General features: G+C 33.7%; 1 protein-coding gene across 2 annotated transcripts in view; it reads right to left on the bottom strand.

Annotated features, from left to right (window-relative positions):
* The window catches only part of LOC107618289 (actin-related protein 4), a 10,771-nt gene continuing 1,279 nt past the window's right edge, over positions 5,127–14,618 (bottom strand). The window contains exons 5-20 of one of the 2 annotated variants that reach the window (XM_016320306.2): positions 12,945–13,025; positions 12,788–12,848; positions 12,294–12,343; positions 11,000–11,054; positions 10,210–10,287; positions 10,048–10,101; positions 9,343–9,396; positions 9,207–9,267; positions 8,662–8,713; positions 8,502–8,568; positions 8,122–8,184; positions 7,910–7,972; positions 6,769–6,831; positions 6,424–6,488; positions 5,774–5,842; positions 5,127–5,340 (exon numbers count right to left, since the gene is read on the bottom strand). In XM_016320306.2, coding sequence (XP_016175792.1) covers positions 5,295–5,340; positions 5,774–5,842; positions 6,424–6,488; positions 6,769–6,831; positions 7,910–7,972; positions 8,122–8,184; positions 8,502–8,568; positions 8,662–8,713; positions 9,207–9,267; positions 9,343–9,396; positions 10,048–10,101; positions 10,210–10,287; positions 11,000–11,054; positions 12,294–12,343; positions 12,788–12,848; positions 12,945–13,025 — 982 coding nt within the window. In that variant the 3' untranslated portion in view covers positions 5,127–5,294. Of the gene's footprint in view, positions 5,341–5,773; positions 5,843–6,423; positions 6,489–6,768; positions 6,832–7,909; positions 7,973–8,121; positions 8,185–8,501; positions 8,569–8,661; positions 8,714–9,206; positions 9,268–9,342; positions 9,397–10,047; positions 10,102–10,209; positions 10,288–10,999; positions 11,055–12,293; positions 12,344–12,787; positions 12,868–12,944; positions 13,026–14,618 lie in introns of those variants that run through there. The other variant, XR_002353453.1, reaches the window with a different exon arrangement.

Below are 14,618 nucleotides of genomic sequence, written 5' to 3'. Positions count from 1 at the left end.
TGAATCAAAAATAATTTTTAATAAATTTTTAAAAATTATTTATTATTCATTTTAAATTCATAAATTTATAAAAATATAAATTTTATGAAACCAAGAATAGATTTTAAGGAGAAAGAAAGATTTCACTCAATTGAAAAGCACACACTAGCCGATTAGAAGGCTTCGAACGACAAACCCGAAAGAATCTCACCACAAGATTCACTTTGACATTGCTCCTGCTTCAGCAATTATGAAAGACATTTCACCATCTGAAGGAAGGAAGAAAGGCCAGCTTTCCTATTATATTAGGATTGATTTCTAGACACACCTTTCACTATTAGACGGACAAAAATTAGATTTTTATTTTTGTTCGTTTTGATTTTTTTTTATATTTTATTAAAATTTAACTAAGTATTTTTTTTATAGACATTTATGTTTAACAGTAATAAATGTCAACAATTTGTTATTAATAGTAAATTGAATCTATTTGATTCGATTTGCTACTGATACAATATATATAAACTAAATTGAATCCAATTAATTCGATTTATATTGAAAAAGTGTAAATCGAATCTAATTAATTCGATTTGCATAGAATCATTTAAAACATATTTATAACAAAAATCAAAATAAAATATTGGCATAATTTTAAAGTTGAAATAATTTATTAATGTGTTTTATCCTATTTTTAACATATTTTAAATATTTTGAGGATAATTTTGATAGCGAATAAATAATTTGTAAACAATTTTAGTGATTTGGTCTTTAGAAATAAAGATATATAATTTATTTAAAGATTCAAGTGAATAAAGATTAAATTTGAACTTAAATTTGACTTTGTATAATTATTTTTAGCGAATAATTAAATTAATGTGCTTGTTGCAGAAAAAGAAATTCTACTTATTATTTTTGTTAGTATGTTTTCTTGATAGCAATTATAAGAAAGGGAACAAAATAAATTCCTTTACAACAATAACAATAAGAAAGTCTTGTCCTAATAAGTGGAGTTGACCATATGGATAAATGATGTCATTGAACTCTATCATGTATTATGTCTACATAGAGACTGTTTACATTTAGATTTTTTTGACCACTTTAAAGATGGTTTTCCTAAGTCTTCTTCTATCTTTCACCCCTTATCCATCTTCCATCTCATCCACCCTTCTGACTGGATACTCTATCGGTCTTCTTCTCACATGTCCAAACCATCTGAGACGCAATTCTACCATTTTTTCACAATAGGTGCTACTCCAACTCTCTCTCTTATATCTTCGTTTCTTATTCTATTCAATCACGTATGACCACTCATCCATCTCAACATTTTCATCTCTGCCAAACTTAACTTATGTTCACCCCTTTGGCCGCCTAACACTTTGTACCATAAAGTATAGCCGGTCTGATAGCAGTAGATAGGATTTATCTTTAAGTTTTAAAGACACTTTTATATCACATATAAAACCAGACGCACTCCGCCATTTTGACCAACCTGCTTGGATCCTATGATTTACATCCTGTTGAATCTCTTCATTATCCTGTATGATGCATCCAAGATACTTAAAACTTTTAATTTTTCGTAGGATGTTTTCTCCAATCTTTACCTTTGTATTAGAGTTTTTCCTTCGGCGGCCGAACTTACCAAACACCTCCTGAATTTCTCTTCATAAATCCAACTTCTCATTTAGATTTTCCCTTGACTCTCCTATAAGGACGATATCGAAAAAAAGCATGCACCATGATACAGACTCTTGGATATGCTCTATGAGTACTTCCAAGACTAATGTGAAAAAGTATGGACTTCAGGATGATCCCTGGTGTAATCCTATAACAATAGAAAATTCTTTCGTCACACTACCTTGAGTCTTCACACTAGTTGTAGCCCCATCATACATATCTCTAACTGCACGAATATATGCGATCCTTACTCTCTTCCTTTCCAAAAACTTTCATAAGACATCCTTTGGCATCCTATCGTACGTTTTTTCCAAATCAATAAACACCATATATAGATCTCTTTTATTACTATGATACCTCTCAATCATCCTTCTTAACAGGTATATCCCTTCAGTAGTGGATCTGTCTGACATAAAATCAAATTGGATCTCTATTACTTGTGTCTCTTGTCTCAGCCTCCGTTCTATTACCCTTTTTCATAACTTCATGGTATGACTTATGAGTTTGATCCATTTATAGTTTTCGCAACTTTGTATATCCCCCTTATTCTTGTAGATAGGTACCAAGGTACTCTTTCTCCACTCATCTGGCATCTTCTTTGATCTTAAAATCTCATTAAAAAATTTGGTTAACCAATTGATGCGTTTCTCTTCAAGGCTCTTCCAAATTTCAATCGGAATATTATCGGGTCCTACTGCCATTTCATTTTTCATCCGCTTTAGAGCTTCTTGTACTTCGAAATCTCGAATCCTTCTTCCCTCATGCATAACCGACCAAGGGTTAGAAGAGTCTTATGTCCTTCATTAAACAACTCGTAGAAGTAGCTCTTCCACCTTTCATTGATATTCTTTTCTTGAACCAAAACCTCTCAGTCTTTGTCCTTTATGCACTTAACCTGATCCAAGTCTCTCGTTCTTTTTTCATGGCTCTTTGCAATTCTATATATATATTTTTCTCCTTTCTTTGTGCCTAAAGACTAGTAGAGACCCTCATATGCTCTTATTCTTATTTCACTTACAGCTACTTTTGTCTCTTTCTTAACCTCCTTATATTTTTCTCAATTATCTGCATTGCGGCACAAAGACCACTCCTTAAAGCACTTCCTTTTTGCCTTTATCTTTTCTTATATACTCGCATTCCACCACCAGGACTCCTTATCTCTTGGTCCTATCCCTCTAGATTCACCAAAACTTTCTTTTGCGGTTCTTCTAATAACTTCTGCCATCTCCTTCCACATCTCCTCCGCACTTCCATCTCCATCCCACTTTGCCTCTTCTCCTACCCGTCTTAAGAATCTTCTTTGTTCATCACCTTTCATCCGCCACCACCTCGTCTTTGGATTCCTCATCTTTGTGAAAATTCATGAACAACATCCTATGTTGTATTGTTAAATTCTCTTCCAGAATAATTTTACAATTAATGCAAAATTTTCGGTTAACTCTCCTCAACAAAAAGAAGTCGATTTGAGAGCTTGTCATGCCACTCTTATAGGTTATAAGATGTTTGTCTCTCTTTTTAAAACATGTATTTGCGATGAGAAGGTAAAAGATTGAGGAAAAGTCCAAAATAGTTTTACCTTCGATATTGACCACCCCAAAACCATGGCCTCCATGAATACTTCCATACGCAGTCACTTTTCTTTCAACATAGCCATTTAAATCTCCTTTTAAAAAAATCTTATCTCCTGAAGGCATGTCTTGGACCAAACTCTCTAGATCCTCCCAAAATCTTATCTTGTATTGCTCGTCTGAACCCACTTGCGGTGCATAAGCGCTAATTACATGAAAAGTACCTCCTTCCACCACAAGTTTGATAGAGATGATCCGATCTCCCACCCTCTTGACATCCACTACGTCCTTCTTCCACTACTTATCCACAATAATACATACCTCATTCCTATTCTTCACCTTTCCTGTATACTAAAGTTTGAACTCGGAAATATCCAACTCCCTAACCTTCGCACCGACTCATCTTATTTCTTGTAGGCACATGATGTTAATCTTTCTCCTTGTCATGATGTCCACCACCTCCATAGATTTTCCTATTAAAGTGCCTATGTTCCATGTCCCATGTCCTAAATCTCAACCTTCTTCTGTCGCTCCAACATTTATCTTTATCTTTTTCTTTGTGAATTAGCTTATTTATCCTCGTTCGTTCACGAAAATGCGAGAATCCTTGCTCATTTAACACTACACCCGGGCACCGATGCAGCGGCTCTTGCTCCTTTGACACTGTACGCAAGCCATATAGTGCGTTGTTTTCGGGTAACGACCTAGCTTTAGCACAATAACGTCTTTGGTCCATGTAATGAAGATTCGACTAAATTTTTATGTTCACTGTCGAAGGTCTAACAACCCTCCTCCTTTATGTATATAACTAATAAAATTTTTGAGAAAAAAAAGCCACTCATAAATGATGCATTAAGTAAAATAACTTTAAATTTTATTTCATGTAAATTATTGAATTAGTGATGATGATGATAAGTATTATGAACCTAAAAATTAATTAAAAAATAAATAAATTTTACAAGAATTTTTTTTTTAACCAAAGATAGAGATACTCGAACCTGCAACTTCTTAAATGAGTATGGAAAAACTATGTCATTTGAAGTGTATCTCATTGGCTTACAAGAATAATTTTCGTACCCTATTGTTTATGTTTATAGATATATCCCTTGTTATTTATACCAAATTTCTATATTGTTTCATTATAGTATTGGTGTTTAACTTTAAATGTTCCTGCATTGTTTTTATAGAATCTCTATGCTGATTTAAAAATTTTCTATATTATTTTCATAGAATTTAATTTTATATAAATTAAATTAAAATTAAAAAAATGAAGAAAACAATAACTTCTGTGTAAATATTTTTTATTTTACGTTTCGTTCAAACACCAAAATTTTCAAACAAGTTTGCACAAATGTTAGAATTTACATACAAACGATGGTCAAAATATATCATTTGTATCAATAATTAAACACCATTTACACATTTGTCTTTTGGCATTTGTATCTAATTAAAGAAATAATATAAACAGGTAAAAGTCGTTAAAAAGGTTAACATCATGCTATAGTGAAGAGGAAAAATAAAGATATGGAGATTTTCTTTGATAGATAGATATATCTATCTAGGAGAATGTTTTATTTTATTTTTATTAATTTTTAAAAATAGATTATACACTCCTCTTGATTCTCTTCACACAAAAATCTCTTCATAGTAAAATTGTCCTTGATGTTAATGCATAAGACCCCAAAATGAAAATAGAGAGTATACATGTACATTTACAGGGGCAGCAAAGATGTATAACAGAACCCGTTGATATAAAGGTTAAAACATCAATAACTGCAGCAAATAACAATCAAAACAAAGATTGCAGCAAAAAAATTGTCCTAATTATCTTTACCATTTAAATAGACACTCAAATTTCATGTTGTAACTTACACAAAAGGAAAAAAAAAGGGGGGGGNNNTCAGTATAAATTACAGCTACAATTAGACTAGGTAAATAATGCAGTTAGGTTGAGAATTAACAGGAATGGATATAAATATGAAAGATAAATACATTAAAAGACAATCACAGAAAACTAAGTCTGCGTTCATGGCAATACTTCCCAAGGTGATAACGTATGCACACACAAATAACAATTTAAGGACACTTCCTTTGGATATATGAAGCTCCATGCTCTTCATACCTGTGACAAGTGCATTAAAACAGTTTATTGTTGACAATCATGGTCTTTAATGGAAAATTTGGATGTGTAATTTGACAACTATGTTTTCGTAATGACAAAAGTGATGAAGAGAATGAAAACGACAAAAAACAACAAAGCCTTATTCCACTAGGTGAAGTCAGCTACATAGATCAAATGATACTATTGATCCCTATGATATATCATGTCGACATAAGAGAAAGAAGGCAACAAGATAAGGAATGTGAAATATAAGGGCAGCCCGGTGTATAAGCAAGGCATCCTAACCTGATGCATTGTTAGTGGCTAATTCTAAGGTTTGAATCCATGACAATGAGATCACATATGACGACTAAACCGTTGTTCATGGTTCCCCTTAAGGTAATGTAAAATTTATGCAGAGTCACAAGAAGTTGGGCAAGCAATGGACACTTACTCGGACTTGGAGAACCACATTTGCTGGAAGGAGCCAAGAGAAGCCAATATGCTACCCCCTATCCAAACACTGCACAAAATCATCAAGAAACATGACTTAGAGGATACAGTATCAATGATGCATGAACAATCATCGCATTCTCATATAAAATCATAATCCAAGTCAGCCCCTAACTGATTTCCAAACCTAGTAACTAGACCACATAATGTATCCTGAAGGGCAGCTCGGCATACGATGATTGGAGTTTAAAAGCAATTTCATCCAGTGTTCATGGCGAAATGTGATCATCACACATGCAGAAAGAAACGCCAAAAGAGTTCACACAACTCAAAAACGCCATCCCTGAACAGGCTCACATTAGGTCTTTAACAGGCTGGCATTGTAGATCAATCTTCAGCTAATATAGTGATTCGCTGATGCACCCAATAATTAATATATAATTCAAAATAACTATAGTAGTAACCTCAAGATCAAATCATACCACCAATTTTCCTATTATAGTTATACTAGACATCGTGTGAACCATTTTCTCAATCTTTAGAAGTGTATTTACAGATATCAAACCAATGATCAAGGAGCATGGAAATATGTACAGTAGTTAATCAAGCATCATACGCAACTGTTGAGTAGTATTTTGACTCGGGTATTACCTAAACCTTCTTTCAGTAGCGTTTCCACTCGCTAATACTTTTACTCTAGCAGCTTGAGGGGATTCCTGCATCAGACGTGTATCGCAATCAATTTTTCATGATTAAAACAAAGAAAGAAAGTTTATGAATCATGATATATAAACTGAAATCTGACTCCTGAGAGAGTGTTTCACAAGGTCAATCAAGTTATTTTTCTTGTCTTAGAAATGTCAGAATGCAAAAGCTAAATGCAGCTGAAACCCAATCTTACACATCCACACTCAGTATTCAGACTCAGCACAAAAGCGCACTTTCGTTCAGTGCATTTAATAGATTTTAGACAAGAGCTTATTTATTGAATTTTACCTCTAGTAAATCCTTCTCAAGGCGTTCCTTCAGTTGTTGCATTGAAGCTGTGCCACCAGCAAGCTACATGTGATGAATGAAATCAATTTCAGTGTTGTCAGGTGATGCACTATAAGGCTGCGTTTGTTTTCAAAGACAGGACAGAACACGACACTGAGACAGAGACAATAGGACGGAGACACTAAAAATTATTGTTTTTACAATTTATAAATTATTTTTTAACATTTTAAAAAGATCAATTTTACCTTTAATAATATTTATCTTTCAAAAGTTTCAAGACTAATTATAGGAAAAATAAGAAGGGATAATAGTGGAATAATAAAAAATATCTATGGACAAAAAGGAAAACAAAATTTATAAAAGAGTCCGTGTCCACTCTTCCAAATCCCGTGTCCATCATTGTCCTTCGTAGAAGAGTGGACACAAAAATATAAAAAACTGTCCCGGAGACAATGTGTTCCGTGTCCATGTCTCTGCTTCCAAACACATTCTAAATATGTACTGTCCATGTCTCTGTGTCATGTCTCCGAAAACAAACGCTACCTAAGATACTTCCATCATATGTTTCAGGTCAATAGATGCATATGCTTAGATCAGATCAATTAGCCTACAAACATAACACTAGAAAGTTGGATAAAAAAAATTGTTCCTCATATGCTTTTATCAAGTCCTCCAGAATTCTAGAAATCATTGACCAATCCACTCTAATATTCTGCCAAGTAGCAGCTCCAATCCTGGCTCTCTTATCCTCCATTACCCTCTATTATTCTTCTCTCGTCTTGATGAAATTCTTCTTTTATCCAAAAAAATTCACAAGTCCATATGACATAATTATAATCCAATTTAAATCTTTTATTTACTACAACACATTAAAAATCTTCATTAAAATATTTTAGTTTGAAGCAATTCATTAATATCTTATTATGAATTAAAACTTAAAATATTTTATCTATTTTTAAAATCCATGGATCACTCCAGTATGAATCATCAAGTTCCCATCATAAAGAATGGCCAAATATATGCGTGAGGCTCTCATCATTGCTTGGTCAAGGGTGGATTAGAGATTAACACCAAAAAAAGTCCATGCTGTATCCAATTGAGTGTAGGAACTAGCTAAAGCATATAGACACAAGAAAATTACCAGTATGCTACTAAATAACTCTCTTCGAATGTCTACATCACATTTGTTAATGCTTTCTATAACCTGTAAATATTCAAAATTGATAGCAAAATCATCAGAAACTGGAAGAAGACAAGTTAGGGCACAAGGAAGTACTTAGGCTCATTGACACTGTACACCTAAAAAAGAGAACAACAAAAAAAAGAAAGAAAAATCACTTCGAAGTAGATTACCATTTGGGGTAGGCCACGAACGGAAGGAGCAACTTCTGCAAAGCTCTCCATGCCAGGAATTGTCTTGATTTACATTGACACAACATATACAAAAAATAAAGGGGGGAAAAAGCAACATCAAAACTTTAGTACATTGAAGAACAAACAATTGGAAACATTGACTTTGAAGCAGTTCACTTAAGCACTGAAAGACAAAACTATAAACCCAATGTGACTGCCGTACAATATGCTGCTAATGAAACCTAATATATGGAATTCCCAGAAGCAAAAGCCAAAAAGTATATACATATATAACAGGCTATCTGTTACAAATCTTTTATGTAAACAAAAAAAAAAACAAAAAAACAGAAACCAACATATTTTCTTTAGAGACTGCACACCTGAACTAGGGATGGATTGAAAAGAACATCTGGAATCTTGAATCTATCAGATCCAATTTCAATTGTCCTGTGTTATATTATATAAAAAGAAAAGAAGGAAAAATCATTATTAAAAAAACATTTCCATATAAACTAACAAGTAAGAGTGACTTCAACTTACTGGCCATCAGGGAGCTCATATGGGGTCATCGGAATGTTTGAATATGCACTATCTACAGTAAAAGATGAAGAATGACCGATGTCATATATGGGAACAACCTATACTCAATTCTGTTGGAGACAGGAAAATAGAAGTATATTCTACTAAATAATCAACAACAACAGCGAAGCCTTATCTCACAAAGTAGGATTGATTACATAGATCAAATGACATCATTGTGTTGTGTCATGAATCATGTCTGAATTTAGTTTTCTACTAAATCAAATAATCAAAATATATCACCTATATTGGAAGCATAAATGTAAAGCAAAGCAAATAGTGGAACATTGCAATAAGCATGACGGATCAAGTTATTTTTATTTTTTTATGGAATACGCTCTTTGATGGATTATGAGAGAGGTCGGAAGGAAAAAAGCGTAAACAAAAAACAAAGGGCAACAATAAATCAAAATTGAGGCATTTCATGCACATATGACTGCAAAAGAATAAATCACAGGATAAATGGGGTTCAAAACATTGTATGTGATGAAAACAGGTTGACCAACCATCATATGGAGTATCTGGAGCACGGCATACACATTCTTTGATATCACTTGCAATCACTCTCTGTCAGAGGAGAAAGCAGACATCAGATAAGGGGAAAATAACATATAACAAGAAATTCCATGATCACTCACGGACCTGAGAGTAGAGTTTGTAGCTTTCAGTTGTATTTGGAAAATCAATATCTACAGTCTGTAGGAAAGAGAAGTAAACGAGAGAAACACAATGAGATATGATAATAATTCAGTTTATTGAACTGTAGTCATAACCAACCTCATACTGGAACATAAAAGCAAAGAACTAAATTAATATTGGTTGGTAGCAAACAAATAAATAAAATTAGCCTCATGCTACCAATAAAGAGAACAGGCGACAATTTTCATTGGAATCATGAGCGTCAAAACTTCAAGAAATACTTTGAAAATTGAAATAAATAATTTTTTTCTACACAACTATACCCCACTTTCTAATTCCAGTTCCTTGTATACCTTAATAAATTATTCTATAACACCTTTATCTTCATTAATTTGCTTAATTTTTACAAGCTAAAGTCATGGAGCAACAGTTTACTAGCACAATTGATTTTCATAGAAATCTGTCGTCTTTTTTTTTTAACCAAAACTCAAGAACCAGGATCAACCATCAGTTAAAAGATGAGAGAAATGAAGCACTTAAACCATCCAGATTCTTACAGGCACAAACAAATCACAAGATCCAAGGGCAGGAACTCCATATTGCGAAATTTCAAGTATCAAGATAGAGGAAACAAGGAAAATTATAGATCCTGAAAATTAGCGAGAAAACTATCTTACAACATACAGAAAAACTTGGAACACGGTATACCTGAAACTCTCCAGGGCGTATTTCCTTTCTCCTAAAAGAATACCGTGGTTTTATCTGTTACAACAACACAACAAAGAAAAGGAAATGTCAGGCAGATAAATGCACAGCAACTTCGCTTCAGATGATCACTGGCAAACACAATAACTAATAATTGTCACCCACCACGATACCCTTGCTTTCCAAGCTTTTCATCAAGCAGTCTGTAAGAAATTCTCCTCCAATAGGAGAGGTCGCCACAGCCTTGTGTAGAAAGCATTATAGAAATTATCAGCAAAATGACACATTCAATGTTATTGAATATGATTGAAAGTGTGAAATAAGATCCTATAACAGAACATAAGACATGCATATACAGTTCATATTCATATATAAAAAGATTAGCTCTTTATTGGTACAGAATTATAGATAATTTGTACATTTTAATGGACTAAATAACCTCAAATCTATATATCTTATATATTATAAGCAATATTAATAGTTATGATCAGAGAACTTTAAAATTGCACTAATTGTCATGATTTGCTTCAATCTATTTAATGTGTATATTTAGGCCATTATTTAATTAATTTATAATGTCAGATATGTCAACCTATAAGCCTTATAACCTCTATATAAGCAATCCAATTTCAGAAACTATGGAGTATTTAGAATTGAAGATAAAAGAAACCACGAAAATATTACATATAAGAAACTGGGCATGAAAGTAAATACTAAAAGTAATGGCAAGCATCTAGTGATATGCAGGGTCCGGGAAAGGACTACACCAAAAGAGTGTAATGTAGGTAGCCTAACCTGACACAAATGTCAGTGGCTAATTCCATAGTTTGAAACCTTGGAGTCACATGGAGACAACTAAACCATTGCCCCAAGGCTCTCCTTCAAATTAAATACTATATATATATTGAAAAAAAAAAGCATGGATTGATTCAGTTAGGTGACAACAAGTGAATACCTTTTGAAGAACATAGCCATCATGTACCGGTGCAACTGTAGTTGATCCTCCACCACTGAGCACAATTAAAAAATAACGTAAACCTCTCAAATTCATTCGCGGAGCTTCTAACATTATATTCTGACATATTTGATACAATAAATGTTAAACTAATACTGTAAATCACAAAACGACTCATATCAGTTCCCAATTTAATTTTCTCTATTGAGCTCTCATGTTTTAAGTTGTTCAATTTGGTCTCCCCAGTCCACACTGCTAGACACCTAATGTTTTCTAGACTAAGACTTTAGTATTAGTCGTGAGTGAGTTAAACTTCCATCATGATCAGCCTCCTCCATCTCCTAGAACATAGGCAGTGTTTGTTTGTTGTTCATGTCCACCAGAGACAGAGACACGATGACACATGTCTAGCATTTGTTTTGCGAGAGACAAGTTTACGGAGAGCACAGTTACACACAATTACATACAAGCTTACACACATTTTGTGTGTCTCCAAAATGATGAGATAGATTTTTAGTGGGCACATATTGTGTATAAATTGTTTACAATTTTACCCTTAATATTTTTCAAAACACCCAAATCTGCCCCTCCCTCCTACTTCATCACTCAGACAGACCTCACTTTCCTCTCTCCCTCCTTCCACACTCAGATCCACCCGTCGCCGTCACTCAGATAGATTTGTATTCTTTGCTGCATGCTTAGGTACCAAACCTAAAAAATCAGAGTCTTGTGCGTGTCTATGTCTCTCTGTCTCGTCTGTCTCCACCCACTAACCAAATGCAACCATACTACACAAGACATTAATAAGTTTTATAGAGGACCATTGGCATTTACACATTCCACAGGACCCACTGAAAATGAGAACTTTACAGTGGTCAAGCAGAAAAAGGATAGCCTGACCAGTTGAAAAATTATGCAACTGAAATTACAAGTGCATTAAATAATGTTTGCTTCAGAATAAAATCTCTGGCAATTTGATTTCTCATAGTTATGATAGTAAAACTGATAATAGACTTATTCAGTTTCACTCTTGACTTTTTTCTTATTGTATTTATAACATACATAAAGTGTCACTTATCCTGAAACTAAAGCAAATTCAAAACACTCCACAACTGTATTTAGCACCAGCAGGACATCAAAAAGCACAACGAAAAAGGATGACAAAGCAATTACCAAACTCAAATAATCAACAGTAACATAAATCTTCAATATACAATACCTAAAAATTTTAACAAATATACAGAAATAGAAAAATGAAAATAATAAGAGGAAAAGATCATTTGCAAACTCTTACCAATCAACAACCAATGACGTAGCACGCCCTGATGCAAAAGATGTCAAAACCTGTATGTTATGAAAAGGAATCACATTCCAATATTTTTTCATTATCACTCCAGAACATACATCTCTTCAGTAGAACATAAAAGTCGTAAACTATAAAGCATATGCAATCATTTAGGTGTTGCACCCATGCGTCAGTCAAGCAAGCACCAAAGCAAATAATTGTATGACACACCGCACATTAATAGTTGAGGTTTTTTAAATTATTTTTTCGAAACCAACAAATCAGACACAATATAAGCAAGGCCGTGTACCAATTTTTTAATTAAAAAAATAATATATTCTGTAGTGAAGCTTGTACATGATATTATGGGCAATGAATTTTTTTGCCCAAAAGTTTAAATTATATGTGTCATGTCCATGTCCTACATTTTCAAAAGTTGGTTTTCCATGTCAATTTTTGTATTTGTGCTGCTTAGTTAGTGACGGTACGTATTATTCACTTACAGCATTCTTTGCCAAAAACAATGCAGGTGCTTTGTACTTCTCAAACATAAGCTCTGCGGCCCTGGAAGAATCACAAAAAACTTTACACGCTAATGTTTTAAATTGAAGTCTATAATTGTATATTAAAAATTTATATACAGCCACAATACATCAATACCTTTCTCTCTGCTGTTGAGTGTTAGAAGAAGGTTCTGCAAGTAGCATTGGATGCTCTTTAGGATCAATCAAGAGGCACTCCCTAAGAAAAAAGAAAGCACACCCCAGTTAAGAACAAAGCAAACCCCTAGGCATGTTAAGCAATTTCCACTCAACCACTTCTGAAAAAATGACATCCAATAACAATCAACAAGCCCTATTTGGTCTTCCTCTATCCTTTATCCAATTATCTTCAATTTGATCCAGTTTCCTCACAGCCTAGTGCCTCTACCGGTCTTGTCATGTGACCAAGTCACATTATTTATATGATATTCTCAGCACTACATGTTAGCATGTCAACTCCTCCACCTAAATCAACTCAGCTGTACATATCATTTGCTCTTGATGGCACGTTTTTGTCTAATAATCACTATCATATCACATGCTACTCTAATGGTTCAGTAGAATTTCCTGAGATCAATAGGGAACTTAAGATCACTAATCATCCATCTCAAGAATTTTTGGATAAAATAAGAACTTTATTAATAAGAAAAGAAGAATGCAAAGTGATAAGAGCACAACAGGTCCTACTTAAAAGCAAAAGATTATGCGTGAGTATTATCCATTTCAGGAACTCAACTTCTAATAATAGCCGTTCTTCCCCTTAATGTAAAACAGATCCACATTCCCTAAATTCTACAACTTGTGGGTTGGAAAGAACCCCGCCAGACAATGCTATTCAAATCATGTTAATTGTGTCTCTATCATGCTTCATTGCCAATCCTTGCATAGTTGATTCCAACCAATAAGATGTTTAAAAAAGAGGACTTTTTAGTTAGGACTTCAATGACAATGGAAAACTTTGATGAGTCTTTATGGCTTCAATCAACAATGGTGAGTAAAGAAAGATCGTTACTACCATATCTCACTTAGTGACTACTGCTACCAGAATTTCTAACATCCTTTTATGCTTTAACTATGAATAACAGGTTACATACATACTCCATGAAATATTGCTTTAGAATAAAAAATATTAGATATTTTGGATGTCTGCCCAAGCATCATTACAGTTATAAACTCCAGCAACATATGCCATAAAATGAAACAACTGTATAAAAGAGAACAATAATCCAATGCAGTTCAATGGAAGCAAGTCAGAGCACTTATTTTATGGATCAAAGTCACATGATTACTTTATTAATTTTCTTTGTTATTTATTATTATTCTCCCCTCTATATATATCACTCACAAAATTTCAATTTTCTCACCTAAAAACACTGAACCTCTATGTTAGCCTCACTTAGGTAAGCCTCTGTTTTATCCTCACAACCACCTCTTCCACCAATTGAATCTAAGAGTCTAAATTTCTGGTCTGTCAATATCCATTGCAAATATATCCTTCTTACTCTAAAAGCCGTAATTGGTATGACATAGAGGAACTTAAAAGCCCCCTGTCCCTACCAATTAAGTTCTCAATCTTCTGTGGTCATATGCAAAAGGTCAAAAGCTAGTTCACAATTGCTGGTCTGCCAAATACAAGCCCCCACCCACCCCTGTTTCAACTTTTTCTTAGTAGCTAGCTCCTATTTCTGCAAGTTTTCCACTAGGCTACACATATTAGCATGCTTAACCTAAGAATTATCATGTCCGCAGACTACAAAATGAATATTAATGGTAGGTATGATTAGAGAAGGGG

Source organism: Arachis ipaensis, chromosome B09 (assembly GCF_000816755.2).
Source record: "Arachis ipaensis cultivar K30076 chromosome B09, Araip1.1, whole genome shotgun sequence".
NCBI classification, from domain to species: Eukaryota; Viridiplantae; Streptophyta; class Magnoliopsida; order Fabales; family Fabaceae; genus Arachis; species Arachis ipaensis.
This window is presented reverse-complemented; position numbering and strand designations above follow the sequence as displayed.